At 37.1% G+C, this 19,237-nt stretch overlaps 2 protein-coding genes across 4 annotated transcripts; both read left to right on the top strand.

The window, feature by feature from the left end:
* The first annotated feature begins 1,450 nt into the window (after positions 1 to 1,450).
* Positions 1,451 to 8,015, top strand: LOC108267632 (uncharacterized). Its single transcript, XM_017471904.2, has 7 exons — positions 1,451 to 1,746; positions 2,279 to 2,332; positions 3,986 to 4,063; positions 4,176 to 4,202; positions 5,297 to 5,416; positions 5,553 to 5,626; positions 7,620 to 8,015. Exons 1-7 carry the CDS (start codon positions 1,714 to 1,716, stop codon positions 7,651 to 7,653), a joined length of 420 nt encoding a protein of 139 aa, XP_017327393.1. The 5' UTR covers positions 1,451 to 1,713; the 3' UTR covers positions 7,654 to 8,015.
* A 2,512-nt stretch (positions 8,016 to 10,527) lies between these two features.
* On the top strand, positions 10,528 to 16,876 carry ackr4a (atypical chemokine receptor 4a). 3 transcript variants are annotated; one of them, XM_053681577.1, is made up of 3 exons: positions 10,528 to 10,695; positions 12,522 to 13,149; positions 15,769 to 16,876. In XM_053681577.1, the coding sequence occupies exons 1-3, from the start codon at positions 10,568 to 10,570 to the stop codon at positions 15,814 to 15,816; spliced, it is 804 nt and encodes a 267-aa protein (XP_053537552.1). In that variant the 5' UTR covers positions 10,528 to 10,567; the 3' UTR covers positions 15,817 to 16,876. The 3 variants fall into 3 exon arrangements, with proteins under 3 accessions (XP_053537552.1, XP_017327391.1, XP_017327390.1); XM_017471902.3 differs by lacking the exon at positions 15,769 to 16,876 and adding an exon at positions 13,237 to 15,084 and having other exon boundaries at positions 10,532 to 10,695; XM_017471901.3 differs by lacking the exon at positions 15,769 to 16,876 and having other exon boundaries at positions 10,534 to 10,695; positions 12,522 to 15,084.
* Positions 16,877 to 19,237: the final 2,361 nt, after the last annotated feature.

The raw sequence follows: 19,237 nt of genomic DNA, 5'->3' as shown, positions 1-19,237 counted from the left end.
TTCAACGTATGGACTGAAGACTGGACAATCTCCATTAGGATTTTCTGGTAGAGAGCAGAATTTATGTTTCCCTCAATTATTGAAAGTTGCCCTGAAGCACCAAAGCATCCCCACATCATCACACTTCCTCCACCATGCTTGACCATAGGTATGATATCCTTTTTATGGAATTCAATGTTCGGTTTACGCCAGATGTAATGGGAGCCCTGTCTTCCAAACAGTTCCACTTTCGACTAATGAGTCCACAGAACATTCTCCCAAAAGGACCCCCAAGGTGTGTTTTGACAAAATTCAGACGAGCCTTAATGTTCTTCTGGCTTAGCAGTGGTTTGTGATAAACAGTTCTGTTTAATGTTAACTCTATTCTTACATGCAACACCAGAGTAGGATTCCCAATAATGCTAAAATAATCATAAAATCATACTGCCAGTGGTAATTGCGGCACTTTGAAGTTCTTTACAATACGAGATTTATTATGTTTAGGGAAATGTGCTAAGGTTATTCATAGCCAGGTATGGAACACATGATATGAAATAATAATTACAAATAAATCTGCATGGACTGTCCAGCCTCACTAAGCCAATTCACATGAATATGCAATCAGCTGATTCGGATAACAGACACAGGCTGCCAAAGTCCACTCCTTGCTATACTCCCTCAGTGTGAAATTCACCCAAAACTAAAAGTTCATAGTTCTTGAAATTAATCTGGGTGCTGCAAATCAAATGTGTCAATGCTTCAGTGGGAAAACACTTTAACAGCAGAAACACTTTATCTTCACTGGGGATTATTCATATGAGATCAAATGAATGCATTACATTCTGTATGTCGATAACCCTTTTAAGATTCTTAATCCCACTCCATTAAGGATGAGTGCACACAGAATATATCCATGTTTGCAAAAAGTCTAAAAGGACATGCTCTTATTTGAAGGAAATTCTTCAGTAAGTGCTTTATCCTGGTCAGAATTACTGTGGATCTTGAGGCTATTCCAGGAACACGACACGCATTAACATCAAGGGGCAATTTAGTGTAGGCATTACACCTATTAGCATGTTTTTGGGAGATGGGAGGAAACACACATGCGCACGGGAAGCACATACACGGAAACTAATGGTAATCACAGCTCAGGATCAATCCAGGCACCCTGGAGCTGTGAGACAGTAATACTATGTGGTGTGCCACCACGCTGCACTTCTACGTTTAAAAATAAATAAATAAATAAAAAAAATAAAAGAATAAAAATAATAAAAAATAAATTAAATAAATTCCTGCAGATAAATGTGTAAGTTAAATTAATCAGGCCAACAGGCATTTTGTCTTGAGCTTGATGACAGAGCATCCTAACATAAACCTTATGGAAAACTTGTGGGAATGTTGTTTATGTTACTGCACAACGTCAACTGAGAGGAAGTTTCTTGTGAAGGAAAGAAACCGAGTGCCGCAAACCAATCCCATCTAGCAAAATATGTTTTCATAAGAGTTTCTCTGGACGAGTGTGGCTGTTTATTTCTCCTTTCCAGCTTTCTGCATCTGGAAGTGATTACGTGGACGAGTATAAAACAGGACTGCAGTGTTTTTCTTAGCTTAAGGCTTCAATATGGCTGGGAGAGTGCTGCCTATGGTGTTGGGGTTCTCTCTCTTCTTCTTTGGTTATGGGGAAGAAATGAGAGCCATACAGAGCTTCAGAGGGCCAAACTAGTTCCAGTCTCAATGACTGGACCTGGGGCAATGCAACAGGATGAGGTAAGAGCTGAACTTTTTCTACTGGATCCTTATCTGCTCTTAGTTGCTGTGTACCAGGGATTCAGCAGGCTCTTAAAGTAGGAGGGGTGTCAGGAATTTTTTTTGTGTGTGTGTGTTGGGTGAGTGGGTGTTTGGGGTATGTATTTATATATTGGTACGTATCAAATGTTCACACAAAAATAGTTATATCTATCTTATTTGAACTTTTGGCTGTTCACTAATGAAAACTACAGCTTTTATTTAAAAATACGGGGGGGGGGGGGGGGGGGGGGGTCAATCTTCCGTTTTCTGTACTGTTTATCCTTACTGAGTCCATGAACCTGGAGCGTATTCCAGGAAGCATGGGGCACAAGGAGGGGGACACCCTGGATGGGTTGCCAATCCATCACAGGATACAATCACACATATAATTTTATAATTTAGATCAGTTTTTTTTTTTTTTTAAACTTAGTTGTTATTAGTATAAGTGATACAACTATGTAAAGTATTATAAAGGATTTGTGAAGACTTGACTTGTGTGTATCCTTGGCAGGCAGAAGTGCTTGGGCTGGAACAAAAATATCAGAACCCTGACATCATGCTGATGGTATGACAGCTTGGGAAATTATTCTAATGCTTAACTTGTGAAGATATACATTGTTAATAGTGCTATAAAAATAAAATATAATAGAATGGAATTGAATATTAGTCTGGAAAGGGTTTCAAAGCCATTTCTAAGTCTCCAGTGAACCACAGTGAGAGCCATTATCTTCAAGTGGAAAAAACTTGCAACAGTGGTAAGTCTTCCCAAAAGTGGCCAGCCTAACAATATTCCTCCAAGAGCTCACACTTATCTAAGAAGTCACAAAAGAACCCAAGCAAACATCTAAGGAACTGTATCCCTCATTCACTCAACCAGATAAAGTCAGCATTCATGATTTTACCATTACAAACAGACCAATGCTAACCAAGAGGAACATAAAGGCTGGTTCCTATTTGCCAAAAAAATAAAAACACCTTAATGACGCCCAAGCCTTTTGAATGTTCTGGAGACTGATGAGTCAAAAGTGGAACATCCTAGAAGACATGGGTTCTGTTACATCTATCGTAAAGCTAACACAGCATTCCACAGTAATAACATCACCAACAGTAAACATCGCGGTGGTGGTGTTATAATGTAGGGGGGCTTTGCTGGCTCGTCATCAGTCTGTGATCTGAAGCTCAAGATATATATGGAAATCAAAATCCAGTATCTCAAAATATTAGAATAAAGCATTTATAATACAGAAATGTCGACCTTCTGAAAAATATGTTAATTTATGCACTCGGGGCTCCTTTTGCACAAATTACTGCATGTGGCGTGGTATGGAGACAATCAGCCTGTGGCACTGCTGAGGTGTTCTGAAAGCCCAGGTTGCTTTGATAGCGGTCTTCAGCTCGTCTGTATTGTTGGGTCTGGTGTCTCTCATAGATTCTCTATGGGGTTCAGGTCAGGCGAGTCGACTGGCCAATCAAGCACAGTAACACCACGGTCAGTAAACCAGTTACTAGAAGTTTTGGCACTGTGGGCAGGTGCCGAATCCTGCTGGAAAAGGAAATCAGCATCTCCATAAAGCTCGTCAGCAGATGGAAGCATGAAGTGCTCTAAAATTTCCTGGTAGACGCTGCATCGACTCTCGACTTGAGAAAACACAGTGGACCAACACCAGCAGATGACATGGCAACCCAAATTATCACTGACTGTAGAAACTTAACACTGGGCTTCAAGCAACTTGGATTCTGTCTCTCTCCACTCTTCCTCCAGACTCTGGGAAATGATTTCCAAATGAAATGCAACATTTACTTTCATCTTCCCAATGATTGCAGTTGTGTACTGAACCAGACTGAGAAATTAAAGCCTCAGGAAAACTTTGCAGGTGTTTTGAGTTAATTAACTGATTAGAGCTCTTCTCAGATCGACATTTCTGTATTATGAATTCTTTATTCAGATATTTTGAGATACTGTATTTTTGATTTCCGTGAGCTGTACGCCATAATCAAGATTAAAACAAAAAAAAAGGATTGAAATATTTCACTTTATGTGTAACAAATCTAGAATATATGAAAGTTCCATTTTTTGAATTAAGTTACGGAGAGTGCGATGAAATCAGGGAAAATACCAGTTCAGCACTATATTTTGATATGGCTGTAAACTACAAGCTTTGTTATTTTATTTGCTGTGGCTTTCATTATTTATATCACCATCTGACTTTCATCTTAGAACTACAGACCGCGACTGCGTCGACATGCAGAAAAGAAGAAAAAAAAGCACAATGCGGGAGCCCTCTCCCCACTAAGTGTAAGTCCCGGAATAGTCCAATTCTTCAACTTTCAACCAAACTGAGTGTTTTAAGAAATGTTTTTGATTACTCTCTTCCATCTTCTCTTTTCTTTACATGCCTTTACCACAGACGGCACTGGATGGAAAGGAAACACGTGTAAGCTAGACCATGTCACTAGTTAATTGTTCTGAAATAGAGCTATGCCTTTTGTTTTCAAATATACTGGCAGAACTCCTTTAGCATGGTTTGTGACCAAATTCCTCAGAATTCTCTAGCTTTAGGCATTACAGTATGTCCAGACAAAACACAATATCAACCCTTTCTAGGATGACAACAGTAGGGTGCATTGGCCCCAATTTGTGTGTCACATGTTCAACAAGCATTACAGAACACTGGAATATCCTCATACCTGAATCCAATAGAAACCTTGTGATTAATTGGAATGATTTTGACTGGCAAGTGAAATTGCCTAGGAATTAGATGGTAAAACATCAAAATAGATACAAATTTACTCATTCAAGCTACAAATGGGCTAAAATTGACAGAAACTATTTCAAGGTTCTCTTCATTCATTCATCGTCAGTAACCACTTTATGCTGGTCAGGGTCATGGCGGTGTTAAATCATGTCAGATTCCTCTGCGCTCGAAATACTATGAAACAAGGTAACCGCCATGCTACGTACGATCTATGTATGATGTGGCAATCCAACCTGATCGCACATGAAATTCACGTAGATTTGAACGATCAAGCGTGATGTGGTTGGTTTTAAATTTTATTTCACAGTTATGAGCTAACCACACCCCTAATCTTAACCTATGTAACATTTACAAAGTAAGTTAATTGTTATAAATTTGCAAATATACTGGACTGGTTGTCCTTGATTGGCCGATAGATCAGGACCAATATATCAGACTGATCCATCTGAGAGATAGTTTTGAATCTGACAATTGTATGATGTAACATACAAGTCCTGAACATACCCCAGAAAATGTAGATACAAGATTAGTTTTCATAATTATTTCTTATATCTCCTTACTTTCTTTTCTTGATATAACTGTTCATCAGTCCTTACAGGGGTTTTTGTTTGTTTGTTTCAGAAGTTTTTTTGTGACTGTTGTAATGTTTTACAACAACAACCCCATATGCCACAAGAATTGTGAAATGTTGCTCCAAGCCTATTAACAAAGAAAACATCATACCAGTAGAGATTAATGCACCTGTCTCCAAACCATATATCCCTTATTCTCAGAACTCTCACACCAAGAGGCAAAGAAGGTCAAAGGACAAGAAGACCAAGCTTGTAAAACCACTCCTAAAGCACCACCAGCCACGTAATAAACAGATGTCTCCTACAGAAAACGCTCCAAAGGTACTCACAATCCTCTCTTAATCTTCTTTATTTATCAGCAAAGCAAATTAAGAAGCAACATGAATTAGATTACAAGACACAGATGACATAAAAAAATGTTCAGCTAAGTCTTTTTTACTTGTCTGATGGACATTAGAGAAAGAAGGTGAAGAAACCACAACCACCAGGAGTACTCTCTGTTCTCAGTTATGTTACAACGGATAAGGAAAGGTTTGTTTCAGCCTTTTTGATTCACATCTATGTAAAAAAAACATTAGGTTCAATCAAGAGTATATAATGTCAGTAACAAAAGCTTTTTAAAATGTGGATGAATTAAAAAGAAGTTATAATGCCCTTAAATATGAGCATAACATGTCAATTAGAAAATGTGTTTTGTGGCATTTGTGGACACCTGACTATCACACTCATACTCTACAGTGGGGGAAATAAGTATTGAACGTGTCAACATTTTATTTTTTTCAGTAAATATATTTCCAATGAGGCTATTCACGTGAAATTTTCACCAGACATCAGTATTAACTCAAGAAATCTGGAAATTTAAAGAATTCACAACATTAAATTCCATAAATAAAGTTATGTGTAATAAAGTGGAATGACACGGGAAATAAGTATTGAACACACTAAGAAAAAGCAGTTCTCCAAGGCAAGGTACCAACCGAAATCCGTAAGTAATTATACCCCCTATCTGTGCAAATTAATATCACCTGGGTTAGTAAATTGATGGTCTATAAAAAGGCTTTTCATTACCAAGGTGTCACACAAGAAACATCTCATGATGGGTAAAAGCAAAGAGCTCTCCCAAGACCTTCACAATCTTATTGTTGCGAAACATACTGATCGAATCGGATACAGACGTATTTCAAAACTTCTGAATCTTCCAGTAAGCACCATTGGGGCCATTACCTGCAAGTGGAAACATCATCACTCCGTCATCAACCGGCCACCGACAGGAGCTTCTCGCAAGATTTCTGATCAGGGAGTCAGAAGAATAGTCAGAAGTGTAGCCCAAGAGCCAAGGACCACTCGGAAAGAGCTCCAGAAACACTTGGAGGCAGCAGGTGCCATCGTCACAGAGAAAACAATAGGCAATGCACTCCACTGATCACGCTCACAACGCAAGGCTCCATTACTAAAGAAAAGGCATGTCGAAACTCATTTAAAGTTTGCTACAACTCATTTGGACAAACCTATGAAACACTGGGAGAGTGTAGTCTGGTCAGACGAGAGCAAAATTTAACTTTTTGGCTGTCATAGCACACACCATGTTTGGAGAAGAAATGGCACTGCACATCATCCTAAAAACACTACACCAACAATGAAGTTTGGAGGTGGAATCATCATGGTGTGGGGCTGTTTTTTATCACATGGTACTGGCAGAGTTCATATAATTGGAACGATGAATGGATCCCTTTACCGGGGGATTCTTGAGAAGAATCTGCTGCTATCCACCAGGATGATGAAGATGAGACGTGGGTGGACTTCCAGCAGGACGACGATCCAAAGCACACAGCAAAGGAAACTCTCAACTGGTTTCAGAGAAAAAAAAATTGAGGTATTAGAATGGCCCAGTCAATCATCTGACTCGGATCCAATTGAACAAGATTTAAAGACAATATGTTTAGAAGAATGGGACAAAATCACACCTGAATACTGCGGAACATTAATTTCTTCATACAGGAAGTGTCTTGAAGCCGTCATTACAAAAAAAGGCTTCTCCACTAAGTATTAAATACATTTCAGTTAGTGTGTTCAGTACTTTTTTCCCGTGTCATTCCTCTTTATTACACAGAACTTCATTTACAGACTTTAATGTTGTGAATTCTTTATATTTCTGGATTTCTTGAGTTAATACCAAAATCTGGTGAAAATTTCATGTGAATAACCTCATATGAAATATGTTTAATGAAAAAAATGACGCGTTCAATACTTATTTCCCCCACTACCGTTACAGATTTAGTCCCTGTTTGCTGTTATAATAAGTTTCTGGGAAGGTTTTCCACTAGAGTTTGGGGTGTAACTGTTGGGATTTGTGATTATTATTTAGCCATAATAGCATTAGTGAGGCCAGGCACTGACAACAGTTTGAGAAAGACCCACATATAGGTGTGATGGTCAGGTGTTCACAACCTTTGGCATATAATGTCATTTAAAGTGAGATTTAGAATTTGACCCATTGTCTTTTTGTTTATCTTTTTATTTTTAGATCAGGTGGACAAATAGAAGATTTGGATGACTAAGACATTACAATCTTTAATGATCAGTATAATCAGATTTTTTTGTTTTACCTTCAGATTTTTTATAAACCTCATAAGACGTAAATTTTACACAGTATGAATATATACAAAATGTATAGTCAAGATTAGGTTCAGAATGACCTACTCCTCTGTTAATAAAGCACATACAGTATTTACTTAATTGGCCATTAACCTTTTCCTGATATATTATAGGTGCTTTTCTGTGTATTACCAAAAGTGACCACCAAGTGCCAGTAATTATGCAATATCTTGAATTCTGAAGAATGTGTTTGGGATTGCATTTAATAGCATTGACAGAGTCTCTATTTCTCAAAATTGTTATGAATAAATTTCTTCTGAAAACATCTGAAATTTTACAGACTTTCATTATCCACTTGAACCTGATCAGGCTCACAGTGGGTGTAGAGTCTATTCCAGGAACATTGGGTTTGAGGAGGGATACATCCTGGGTGGGATGTCAGTTCATTTGCAGGGCACACACACACACACACATTCACCCCGAAACAGGAACCCTGGATCTGTGAAGACCATGTCATGACAGGAGATGAGGCAAAGCATCGCCTCCCATCTGAAATCTGCTTTTTCAGATTATTACAATGCTCATCTTGTGAGTAGCACAGATAATCTCTAGTCATAGCTGGTTAAAGTTTCCTTAATCTGCATTTAAGTGTAAATGGAGAGTGTGTAGGCGGTGAGCCGTGTCTTCTATATCTGGTGTCTGGGTGGTGGCGGTAAAACTTTATACCAGGAAAGCAGAGTTCAGCTTTAAAAATTTTTACACAACTCATTTCCCATAATGTCTGAGAAAGCGAAATCAATTGGAAACTTTCAAGTAAACACAAAGCATGACAGTTGCACATAATACAGAAGTGATACTCTTGTATAAGACAAAAAAAAAAACATTGGAAAAATGGCAGCTGTAGCTATGCATATAAATACCATATAAAAGATATAATTCTATAATAAATATCAAATCTTCATAGATATAGGAATATACAGTATCTACATGTATTGAATCATGTATCAGTTTTCATCTAGAGTAAAACTACGCATATGCATTTCTAAAAATGTGCACATACGGTACGTCAATTCATTGTCTATACATGTCTTAACATCAAAGTTACAAAGTATAAATTCTTTAGCACTATAGTGGAGAATAATTCTCCACTTGGAGCGGTTTGTCACCGCGTAACTGAACGTCAGTAAAAGAAGACACGGCAGTGTTGTCATTTTATACCTTCAGTGAACGGAGGTGAGACCAATCAGACAGGATTTACAGGAAAATATGTGGAAATACTCGTGTCTTATTGTCTGACAGTCTCCCAATTCTGCCAAACACTAGCTCACAGTCAGTGTGAGGAAAAATAGATTAAAAAAGGAGTTCTTTTTTAAACAAGTAAAGGTGCTGAAACTGAAACAGTAACATCCTCTGATGCTGAGCAGGACATCAAGGCGTATAAATGTCTATATGAGTTCCAGTTTATGTGAACATGATATGAGCAGAGCAGAAGGAAAGATAATGTACTCTGCGTAGCACTGTAGCAGCTAAACCCATACAATGATAGCTTAGCTGTGCTTCAGCTTGGCTAGCGACACCAAACTAGCCTAGTTATAAAAGTTTTATATTTTATCTGTCTGGTAGTCCAACAAACAGTGACAACACCTGAGGCAAGTTTTATAATAAATCCAGCTTTTTCTGATCATGTCATACATTGATGTGCGCTAAAATAACTGAAAGCACTATGAGTTTCACTTTGTAGCGTATTTTTATAGGTTGGATAGGTTTCGAAAGTAACTTATGAAAGTAAAGTAATGATTAATCTGATTACTTTTTACATGCAGTAATCAGTAATGTAATCCAATTACAATGGTAAATAGTAATTAGTAATCTGTAGTGGGTTACTCTTTTTAAGTAACTTACCCAACACTGTTTAACACTGTTGAAGTCATCATTGGAAATTATGCTCTGTGTTTTATAAAGAGTTTCCACCCTGCATCTGCACACTTCATATTTATGGCACTTGGCAAACTTGCAGTTAATCTGGAACAACTTTTGCTTGTATCTTTCTCATTTGTAAGTTGCTTTGGATAAAAGTGTCTGCTAAGTGAATAAATGTAAATGGATCAAGAATACAAATGATGGCAAAAGATGAAAAAAGTTATTACGAGTTATTAAATGATAACTGGTTTCAGTGTTATAAGCCTTAAATGGAACTCAATTAAAGAGTAGTAGTAGTAATAATAATAATAATAATAATAATAATAATAATTATTATTATTATTATTATTGTTGTTTTTATAACCTTTCATAAAATGTGTTAATTCAGCTCAAATTGATTTTCCAGAATGTGCAAAAGACATGAAAACCAGGAACAACTGCCCATGAATTATAACATTAAATAACAACATATAATAAGAATAGAAAGGACGTTAAAAAAAAGGACAAAAAATAAGGTCAAATACCCACACAGCGTTGCAATAGTTGTTTAAAGATTAACTGGTAAGTCCATCCTGGTAAACAGATCTCTTGGCGATGCACAAGTCTGTGCTGTATGTTCACGTTTTTATCAGATTTTATTTGTTTATTCTTCCTTCAAAGCACCAGAAATACTTACTTACCCACCATCACATCAAAATCAGACCCATGATTACAGTTGTATAAACACTGTATAAAGCGTGCCATAGAAACCTCAAACAACTCCATTCAAAAACAAGGAACAGCACATAAACTTTAATACAGTAAAATCCCCACACACCAGCTGAAATACATCCTCTTTGCAATTAGAATTGTGACTCATCACTTGTTTTATAGTGAGCCCATCCCTCCCTCTTTTTTAAAAAAAATTTCCTTCTCTCTCTCTCTCTCTCACACACACACACACACACGCACACGCACATGCACACGCACACATGCATATGCACACCCACACAAAATGAGGTGTTCACTGGTTTGGAGTTCACTGGTTTAGCAGCAGGACAAACAGGACTAGAAACTGGAAGTACATTTCTGGCTCCTCACACAAGGTAAGACATATCATCTTTAACTGCGGCTTTAGAAACGTAGATGTGTCCGTGTTATCTTTGTTACATGTTCACAGTGTGAAAGTTGAGGTAGTTTTTAAAAAACAAAACAATATCCATGCATTAATTACATTTACGGCCTTTTGCAGATGCCCCTTATCCAATTATTAAACTTATAAGACCTGATTATACGGCATACTGTATATGCAAAATGGCTCCTCAGTATTCTTAACTGTAAAAATTAAAAATAAAAAAATCCATATTTTAAGTGCAATATTTACACAAGAAGTTCAACAGGGAGCGATGGGACAGATTTATTCAATGAGCCTGACATTCTTTTCCAGAATCAACACTGCAATTTTGGAAAGATGTGCCCACAGTGTTTGACCCAAAAAAAGCACAGAGAGAATGTCAGGAATTATGCAATTGTACACTTCAAGGCAAAACACACACATGGTCTGGTTGCCATATGCACACTTTCTTGTGTTAAATAGAATTTTTTTTTTTAAACATGCAATTACATAATGTTTGTTCCTCCCTGCTTAAGAGAAGATAAATAAAAAAAGGTCTCGAGATGCCCTTCTTTATCAGCTGTATTTTTCATGAAATAGATATGTACGTGCATATCCTCAGTAACTTTAGGCATAATGATGATATCGAAGACTTTTTCAGAGAAAACAATTATTGTTTGTTGTTTTGTTTGTTTTTTTCCTGAAGAGACACAATACAGTTATTTACAGTATGGCATTCTGAAAAATAACATCATGTTTACTGTCTCAATAAAAGACCTGAGAGAATTATTATTGTCAATGAATTAAGAATTATGTCAGCTGGTACCCAAAGCAGCAACAGCTGGATTTCAATTCCGGAAACCTTTTATTTATTTATTTTTACGTTATATATCTAAATATATCTAAAAATCTAAAAACTCTAAACAGTACACACTGTTTATCAGGTAATACTTATTTTTCAGTAACATACAGTAAACTGACATTTAATGATAACTTTTTTTTAAAAATTAAATAAATATATAATAAACAATTCATAAAAAAATATTTTAAAAAGAAATAATGTTTAAAGACTTATGCCCAATATTCAATTCAAGTGGCAACATGAACATATTTAACAGTATTAATTGTTAAAATAGTTTATATATATATATATATATATATATATATATATATATATATATATATATATATATATATATATATATATATATATATATATATATATAGAGAGAGAGAGAGAGAGAGAGAGAGAGAGAGAGAGAGAGTGTGTTGTATAATATATTTTTGTACAGTATGTGTTATCAAAAACCCTTTTGGAAAAATGTAAAAATAATAATAATAATAATAATAATAATAATAATAATAATAATAAATTAAATAAATAAATAAATAAAACTAAAATTATTTTTTTTAAAAACAAACATGCAGTCTACAATTTGTACAGTTTTATAAGGAAATTAGTCAATTTTTCTCAGCATCTTGGAGAATCAGTTCTTCTGGATACTCAATATTTTACTTATTTTTTTGCATATAAACCCTCCAGCCTTCATGATGATTTTTTTATTTTTTTTTATCTGATACGTGGTCTATTATTTAACTGATACAAATATTTTTCTGTAACATTGAAATTTAATTGTAAAAGTAATATCTGGAAATATATATATATATTTTTATTGAATAATAAATGCAGAAGCCATCAAATAAATATCTATTACAAAATTTGTTCTAAAAAAAAAAAAAATAGGGTGCCTAAGACTTTTGTGCAGTACTGTAAATATAGTATATATAGTAAAAGTAATAATATTATTTGTTTTGCAGAAATCTTAACTTTAGAAACAATATGGATTACTCAGACAACGCGACGTATGACTATGACGAGCATAACAACAGCTACTACAACTACAATGACTACGAAACCATTTGTGAAAAAGAGGACGTTCGATCCTTTGCTAGAGTCTTCCTACCAGTTGTGTATGGGTTATCTCTAGTAGTGGGACTAACAGGAAATGCTCTGGTACTGGCTGTGTATGCCTATTCCAACCGCTTGAGGACGCTGATGGACACATTTGTGGTGCACCTGGCCGTGGCCGACCTCCTACTCCTTCTGACCCTACCTTTCTGGGCTGCTTCTGCTGTTCAGGGCTGGGAGCTAGGAGAGGTTCTCTGCAAGATTGTCACGGCCTTATACACCATCAACTTCACATGCAGCATGTTACTCCTGGCCTGCATCAGTCTGGACCGCTACCTTTCACTATTCCCACAACTCAAAGAGCTTTTCCTGGGCCGCATCTTTAAGAGGAACTGCTCTGCCAAGCTCTGCCTGGTAGTGTGGACAGTTAGTTGCTTTCTAGGAATCCCTGATTTGGTGCTCTCGAAGGTTAAAGAGCTTCCTGGTAGGAAGGTCTGCATGCCCGTGTACCCTTCAAGCATGGCCATCCAGGCAAAGGTGAGCATGGAGGTGATCGAGGTGTTGCTGAGTTTCTTGGTGCCGTTACTGATGATTCTGTATTGCTATTTCCATGTGGTACGGAAGTTATTGGAGCTTCCACCGGAGAACAGAGGGAAAAGGTGGACAACAATTCGTGTGTTGCTGGCAGTGGTTGGAGTTTTTGTGCTTACACAGTTGCCCTACAATGTTGTGAAGTTCTGCCGAGTCCTGGATGTGATTCACGCACTAATAAAGCACTGTGAGACGAGCAAAGCACTGGACCATGCAACCCAGATAACTGAGAGTCTGGCTTTGAGCCATTGTTGCCTGAACCCTGTGCTTTACGTCTTTATCGGCTCATCGTTTAGAATTCGCGTGCTAAGGTTTGCCAAAGCCTTTGGCCAGAGGAGGAGACTGGCACAAAGGAGAGAGGAGCATGATGTAGAGATCTCCTTTAATTCACACTCACAATCTCCAAACACAAGCACCTTCTCCATATGAGTATATTTAAGAGCTATGTAGTAGAGGATATATGCAATATGAAGTTCATTTCTGTGTTTCTATCTGTATTCTGTATTTAACAGCCTAACCATGTCCAGATATATCTGCATATCAATCTCCAGTCAGAGTTTTATTCCTGCAGTGTGAAAAGGACCTGAAAAACAGGCTGAGCGAACCAGAAAGATATTGAAGTTGTTTTCTCTTTAACCGTAATGCCCTTTGTACTCAAGCAAAAGCTGAATGTAAGAGACACCCAAGCTCCAACAGACAGAGATTTGCTTTGACAATATGTGCAAAATCAATTTTCTTTTTTTCAATTTTCTCTCTGTTTCTCTTTCTCTCTAAGTAAATAATTCTGAAGTAAAAAATCTTAAATGAACTGAACCAGAACTGAACAAGACCTCATATTGCTCACCACCCAGCCAGGGTTGTCAGGGGACACAACACTGAACATACAAAACACATTACAGACATATGCTACACATTTTGAAAATTTTCAACTCTTCTCCTTCTTCGATATTTAATATCTTCTTCTGACAACATGTGGAGTTCACTCTCTGAACTATAAGTAAGGTAAAACACTGGGTGGGGGTGCTTGGTGAGGGCAGTGCAGAGCGCCTCCCCGACAGAGCACCCATGCCAATCTGGGAACCATCAGTCGCAGGGAAAAAAAAAAAAAAAAAAGACTGTTGGTCCCTGCTTGGCATGTTCTTTCTCCCTTTCCCCTTTAAAAAACAAATCAATAAAAATACTTGGTGGGTAAAACTTGGCTCCTACTGACACTCAATCCATCAGGTAGGTATTCGACTTGACTATTTGACTTATTTAATATTCCTAACATGTTTACAGATACATCTTCTAAATAAACGGTGTACATAGATGGGTTTGGGTCATGTTTTATAGAAAAAATGCCACAGTGCTTCTCAGTGACCACCGTTATTTACACAGTGGCCAGCCTTTCATTGGATTACTGTGCCTTCTTGTCATGCTTATATAAATAAACTATACAAGCAAATGTTGTATCGTTTCTAACTGTTGTATAGTTTACCTCCCCTACCCCTAAAAAAGGTTCATGTATCCTAAAAACAAACAAACAAAAAAAACATCATTATCAAAATTCATACTTGGGTTTCTATTTGGTTATAGGTGTAATACAATCTTTCCTCCTTCTGTTACTGAAGAACAATGCACAAATAACCAGTGATATATTTGGTTGACATCTGAATTTCATTGAGTTATGTTCTGGACAAGCAGGGACATATTAATGACTTGACACAATTCCTTGGGAATTGGGAACGCCTAGACTGGTTTGGAGCCTTTGTTAGGGGAAAAGGAAGTCCTTAAAGATACATTTTATGACATTGTTTTATTTGAATTCCTTTGTAAATACTTTGTAAAAAATTTTTTAAAAATAAAAATAAATAAATAATAAAAACTTGTATTTGAAACATGCCCTCTGCCATGAGTTAAGTTTATTAAAAAGTTGCTATCTTTCTTGGAAATGTATTGTGATACGCCAGTATAAATTTGGATGTATAATGGATCTGGTGTAATCTATGACAGTACTTGGTGTTTAACTAAGTAGGACAGGCCCTCATATAAGTAATCGATAAGTGAGAAATATAAAACACGGCAAAAATGTCAACGTGTGGGGAAAAAACACACGTACCTAATCACCCTTCAAGAATCTAATCTGATGGTGCAGCAGTGCGAAGTTCAAACGAATGCTGGTGTACACTTCTCGTGTACAATGAGTCATGGGGTTATACACGATGGAACACGCTCTGCTGCTTACGTTTTCAGTTACTTCCTATTATCGGAACACTCTGGATGGGACAAGCCATCACAGGGGACCATGCACTAGGGCATGCGTAGACTATAGTCTACTACTATGTTCACTGGTCACTGCTGTGGGCAGCTTTAGCTGAGGCAGTGGAAAAAGCAATGAGTCAGATGGAAAGGAGAAACAGACAGACCGTAAAGAAAGCGAACAAAATGCACTCTGTTAGTCTGAAAATATTTTGGACTAAATCAAGCCAATTCTACAGTCAACTGTGCAAGACTATTCTAGGAAAAGTCTTTTTTAAAATTTTTTATTTGAGCTAAATTAATAATCATCAATGCTCTTCGTTTCAGAAGCAAGGATTTCAGCTAAACTGCCAGCGCATCACCTTAAAAGAATAGGTATTTTCTTAAATTGGGAGACCCCCGGAACTCCCGGAAGAGTTGGGATGTCTGCCAGTCCTCCTACCTGGATGTTATTGAATGGTTGTCACCTCACAGCTGTGTGGAATTGTGTGTGGAAGGCAGTTTCTCATATATTCTTGTGTTTTCTCTCACCTCCCAAAAAATGCCCTTAGGCAGATTTGCTATGCTAAATTGCTTGGAGTGAATGAATGAATTTTTAGCAAGTCGTTTCATGTCCGGAAAATCTCGGGTTCTATAAACCAGTAATCACATGTAGACAAAAATAAACGATTATCTATTAAGTTTAGCATTCACAAACTTATTCTAGAAAATAGAACCCTAATCGACAATGGTCCATTCCAGAGATGTGTGCTCTCCCCATTCTTCTGCTCTTCTCCTTGTACCCCAACGACTCCCTCTCCAACTACACGTCTGTGAAACATCTGCTAACGCTTTCCCATGAAATCATCATCAGCATCATCGCAGATGGTGATACATACATAAGTCTACATAGACTGGAAGGTGAACCAATGGGAACCACCATCTCTGAGAACCTGAAAGAGGAAGCCAACGACGACTGTATTGCCTAAAAGGCTCAGCAAGGGAAGTGCTTCCAGAGTCCACAGAGGAAGTTTAAACAACCACAGGAGCTGAGTCTGATCTCGCAACCCTATTAACAGTCTGGTTTGGCACGCAACCAAAAATGATCTGAACAGGCTGCAACACATTGTCAAGTTAGCTGAAATGCTCATAGGGAAAAATCTGAACTCTATGACCACTACATACTTGAACTTGTTCCCTCCAGCACATTTAAAATCCACCAGACTCCACAATAGCTTCCTTCCAGATGTAATCAGGTTTAGGAACACTTAATTTCCTCACAAATATGATGAGTCACTTTCAGCATTGTGCTTTGTGGTCGAGATGGAATAACGGTTTTTATTATTAATATGTTTTAATTCTTCTCTGCGTAGTATTGTTCTTTATTTTAAAAAAAAAGTAAAATAAATAGATAAATATATACAATACCCATTTATTATATTAATAGGTATGCTGTAATACACACTTCTTTATAGTAAAAGTGTTATTATAATACCTGTATTGTGTGTCCTTGTCTTGGCTGTTTTTGTAACGTCTCCCATTTTTTAAGTGTGTGCTTGTCTGTGAAATGAGCTCTCACAAAAGTTTATGAACAAAGACCAAACACACTTGTCTATTTTTGTAATAACTACTCTCGCTTCACTAACATGGTCAAACAAAAGCCTTTTAATGAGAGCATTTTGTTTACTTAACTAACTAAAAAGCTTCCAAAGGACCAAACAATGTGAGGATCAAAAAAAAGATAGTTATGTAAAAAATTTAAATAAATAAAATATTTTTTTTAAAAACAGAAAACTGTTATGAATTTCTGAACTGAATTCCAATCATTCTAAGTTTCATATAATGCTTATAAGGTTTAAACAAACAGCCTGTTTCAATCTAAACATATGGTTTCTGTCCTCCTGACTGGTATGCAAAAAAAAAGAAAAAAAAAAAAGAAAAGAAAAGAAAGAAAGAACGAAAATATCAAGCTATGTTATATCAGTTTTAAATATCCGTTATTTTCTTTTCAGCATCCTGAAACAGTACGACTCGATAGTTATTCATTATTGAAGAGTAGATTATTTAAAACTGAGACAAATCAACGTTTTACTTCAAGGCATTCAGAAATTAGTATATAAAATGGAAATATGAATGAATATTCTACTCATACCACTGCCTTCAATTTAAAAAAAAAAAATTGTTACGGCACCATAGATTTAATTCATATGCTAACACAGTGTTTTCACAGTGTTGACTCAACTAGGAGTCATCTAAACATGCATGTAATTATTACTACCTTCCTTTCGTCGACTTCATATTAGGTTAACTTTAAACCTTACATTTGACAATTTCAGAGTGATTGTTGATTTAAAAAAAAAAAAAAAAGAGTGGAATAATATCACTTTTCACATACAGTATTTTGTATATTTGTGTCTACTGCCCTCTTGTGGCAGATCTAAATTCTTACTTTCAAAGACAAATAAGCTTCAGCAGTTCAATCTAACAGCAGAGGTGTATAAATAAACAACTAGCATTTAAAAACTGTATTTTGTGTTTAGTCAGGTTTACTCATTTTGTTTTAATTTCTGAAACAATTTAGGATGGGATATACACAAAAACAGGAGAAATCAGGAGCAAATACTTTTTCACAGCATACATGGTTTTTCTTGGCTGACAGGAGTTGAACCTGTCTACTGTTCAACTCTGCTGTTGTAGCCCATCCACCTCAAGGTTGATATTTTGTTCATGCTGAGATGCTTTCCTGCTCACCACGGTTGTAAAGAGTGATTATATGAGTTACTACATCTATACCCTTCCTGGCAGCTGGAACTAATCTGGCCAATTTCCTCTGACCTCTTTCATTAACAAAGTATTTCCACCCACAGAAACCTCACTCACTGTTTGGATTTCACACCAAACTCTACAGACTGTTTTATGTTAGAAAATCCCAGGAGATCAGCATGTTCAGGAATACTCAAACCAGCCCATCTGGTACCAACAACCACAGCTCAATAAAAGTCACACAGATCACATTTTCACCCATTCTGATGTTTGAAGTGAACATTAACCAGTCCGCGTGTAGGTAGGTGTGTAGATGTGTAGGTAGGTAGGTGTGAAGGTGTGTGTGTAGGTAGGTAGGTGTGTAGTTAGGTGTGTAGGTAGGTAGGTGTGAAGGTAGGTGTGTAGGTGTGTAGGTAGGAGTGTTGGTGTGTAGATAGGTGTGTAGGTGTTTAGGTAGGTAGGTGTGTAGGTGTGAAGGTAGGTAGGTGTGTAGGTAGGCGTGTAGGTAGGGAGGTGCTTAAGTGTGTAGGTAGGTAGGTTTGTAGGTGAGTAGGTAGGTAGGTGTGTTGGTAGGAAGGTGTGTAGATGTGTAGGTAGGAAGGTAGGTCTGTAGGTAGGTAGGTGTTTAGGTAGGTAGGTGTGTAGGTAGGAAGGTGTGTAGGAGTGTAGGTGTGTAGGTATGTGGTTAGGTGTATAGGTAGGCGTGTCGGTCGGTAGGTGTTTAGGTGTGTAGGTAGGTAGGTAGGTGTGTGGGTGTGTAGGTAGGTAGGTGTGTATGTGTGTAGGTAGTTGTGTAGGTAGGTAGGTGTGTATGTGTGTAGGTAGTTGTGTAGGTAGTTGTGTAGGTAGGTAGGTAGGTGTGTAGGTAGGTGTGTATGTGTGTAGGTAGAGGTGTAGGTGGGTGTGTAGGTAGGTAGGTGTGTATATAGGTAGGTAGGTAGGTGTGAAGGTGTGTGTGTAGGTAGGTAGGTGTGTAGTTAGGTGTTTAGGTAGGTAGGTGTGAAGCTAAGTGTGTAGGTGTGTAGGTAGGTGTGTAGGTGTGTAGGTAGGTGTG

The sequence above is a fragment of the Ictalurus punctatus genome, chromosome 7 (genome assembly GCF_001660625.3).
Source record: "Ictalurus punctatus breed USDA103 chromosome 7, Coco_2.0, whole genome shotgun sequence".
NCBI lineage: Eukaryota > Metazoa > Chordata > Actinopteri > Siluriformes > Ictaluridae > Ictalurus > Ictalurus punctatus.
This window is presented reverse-complemented; position numbering and strand designations above follow the sequence as displayed.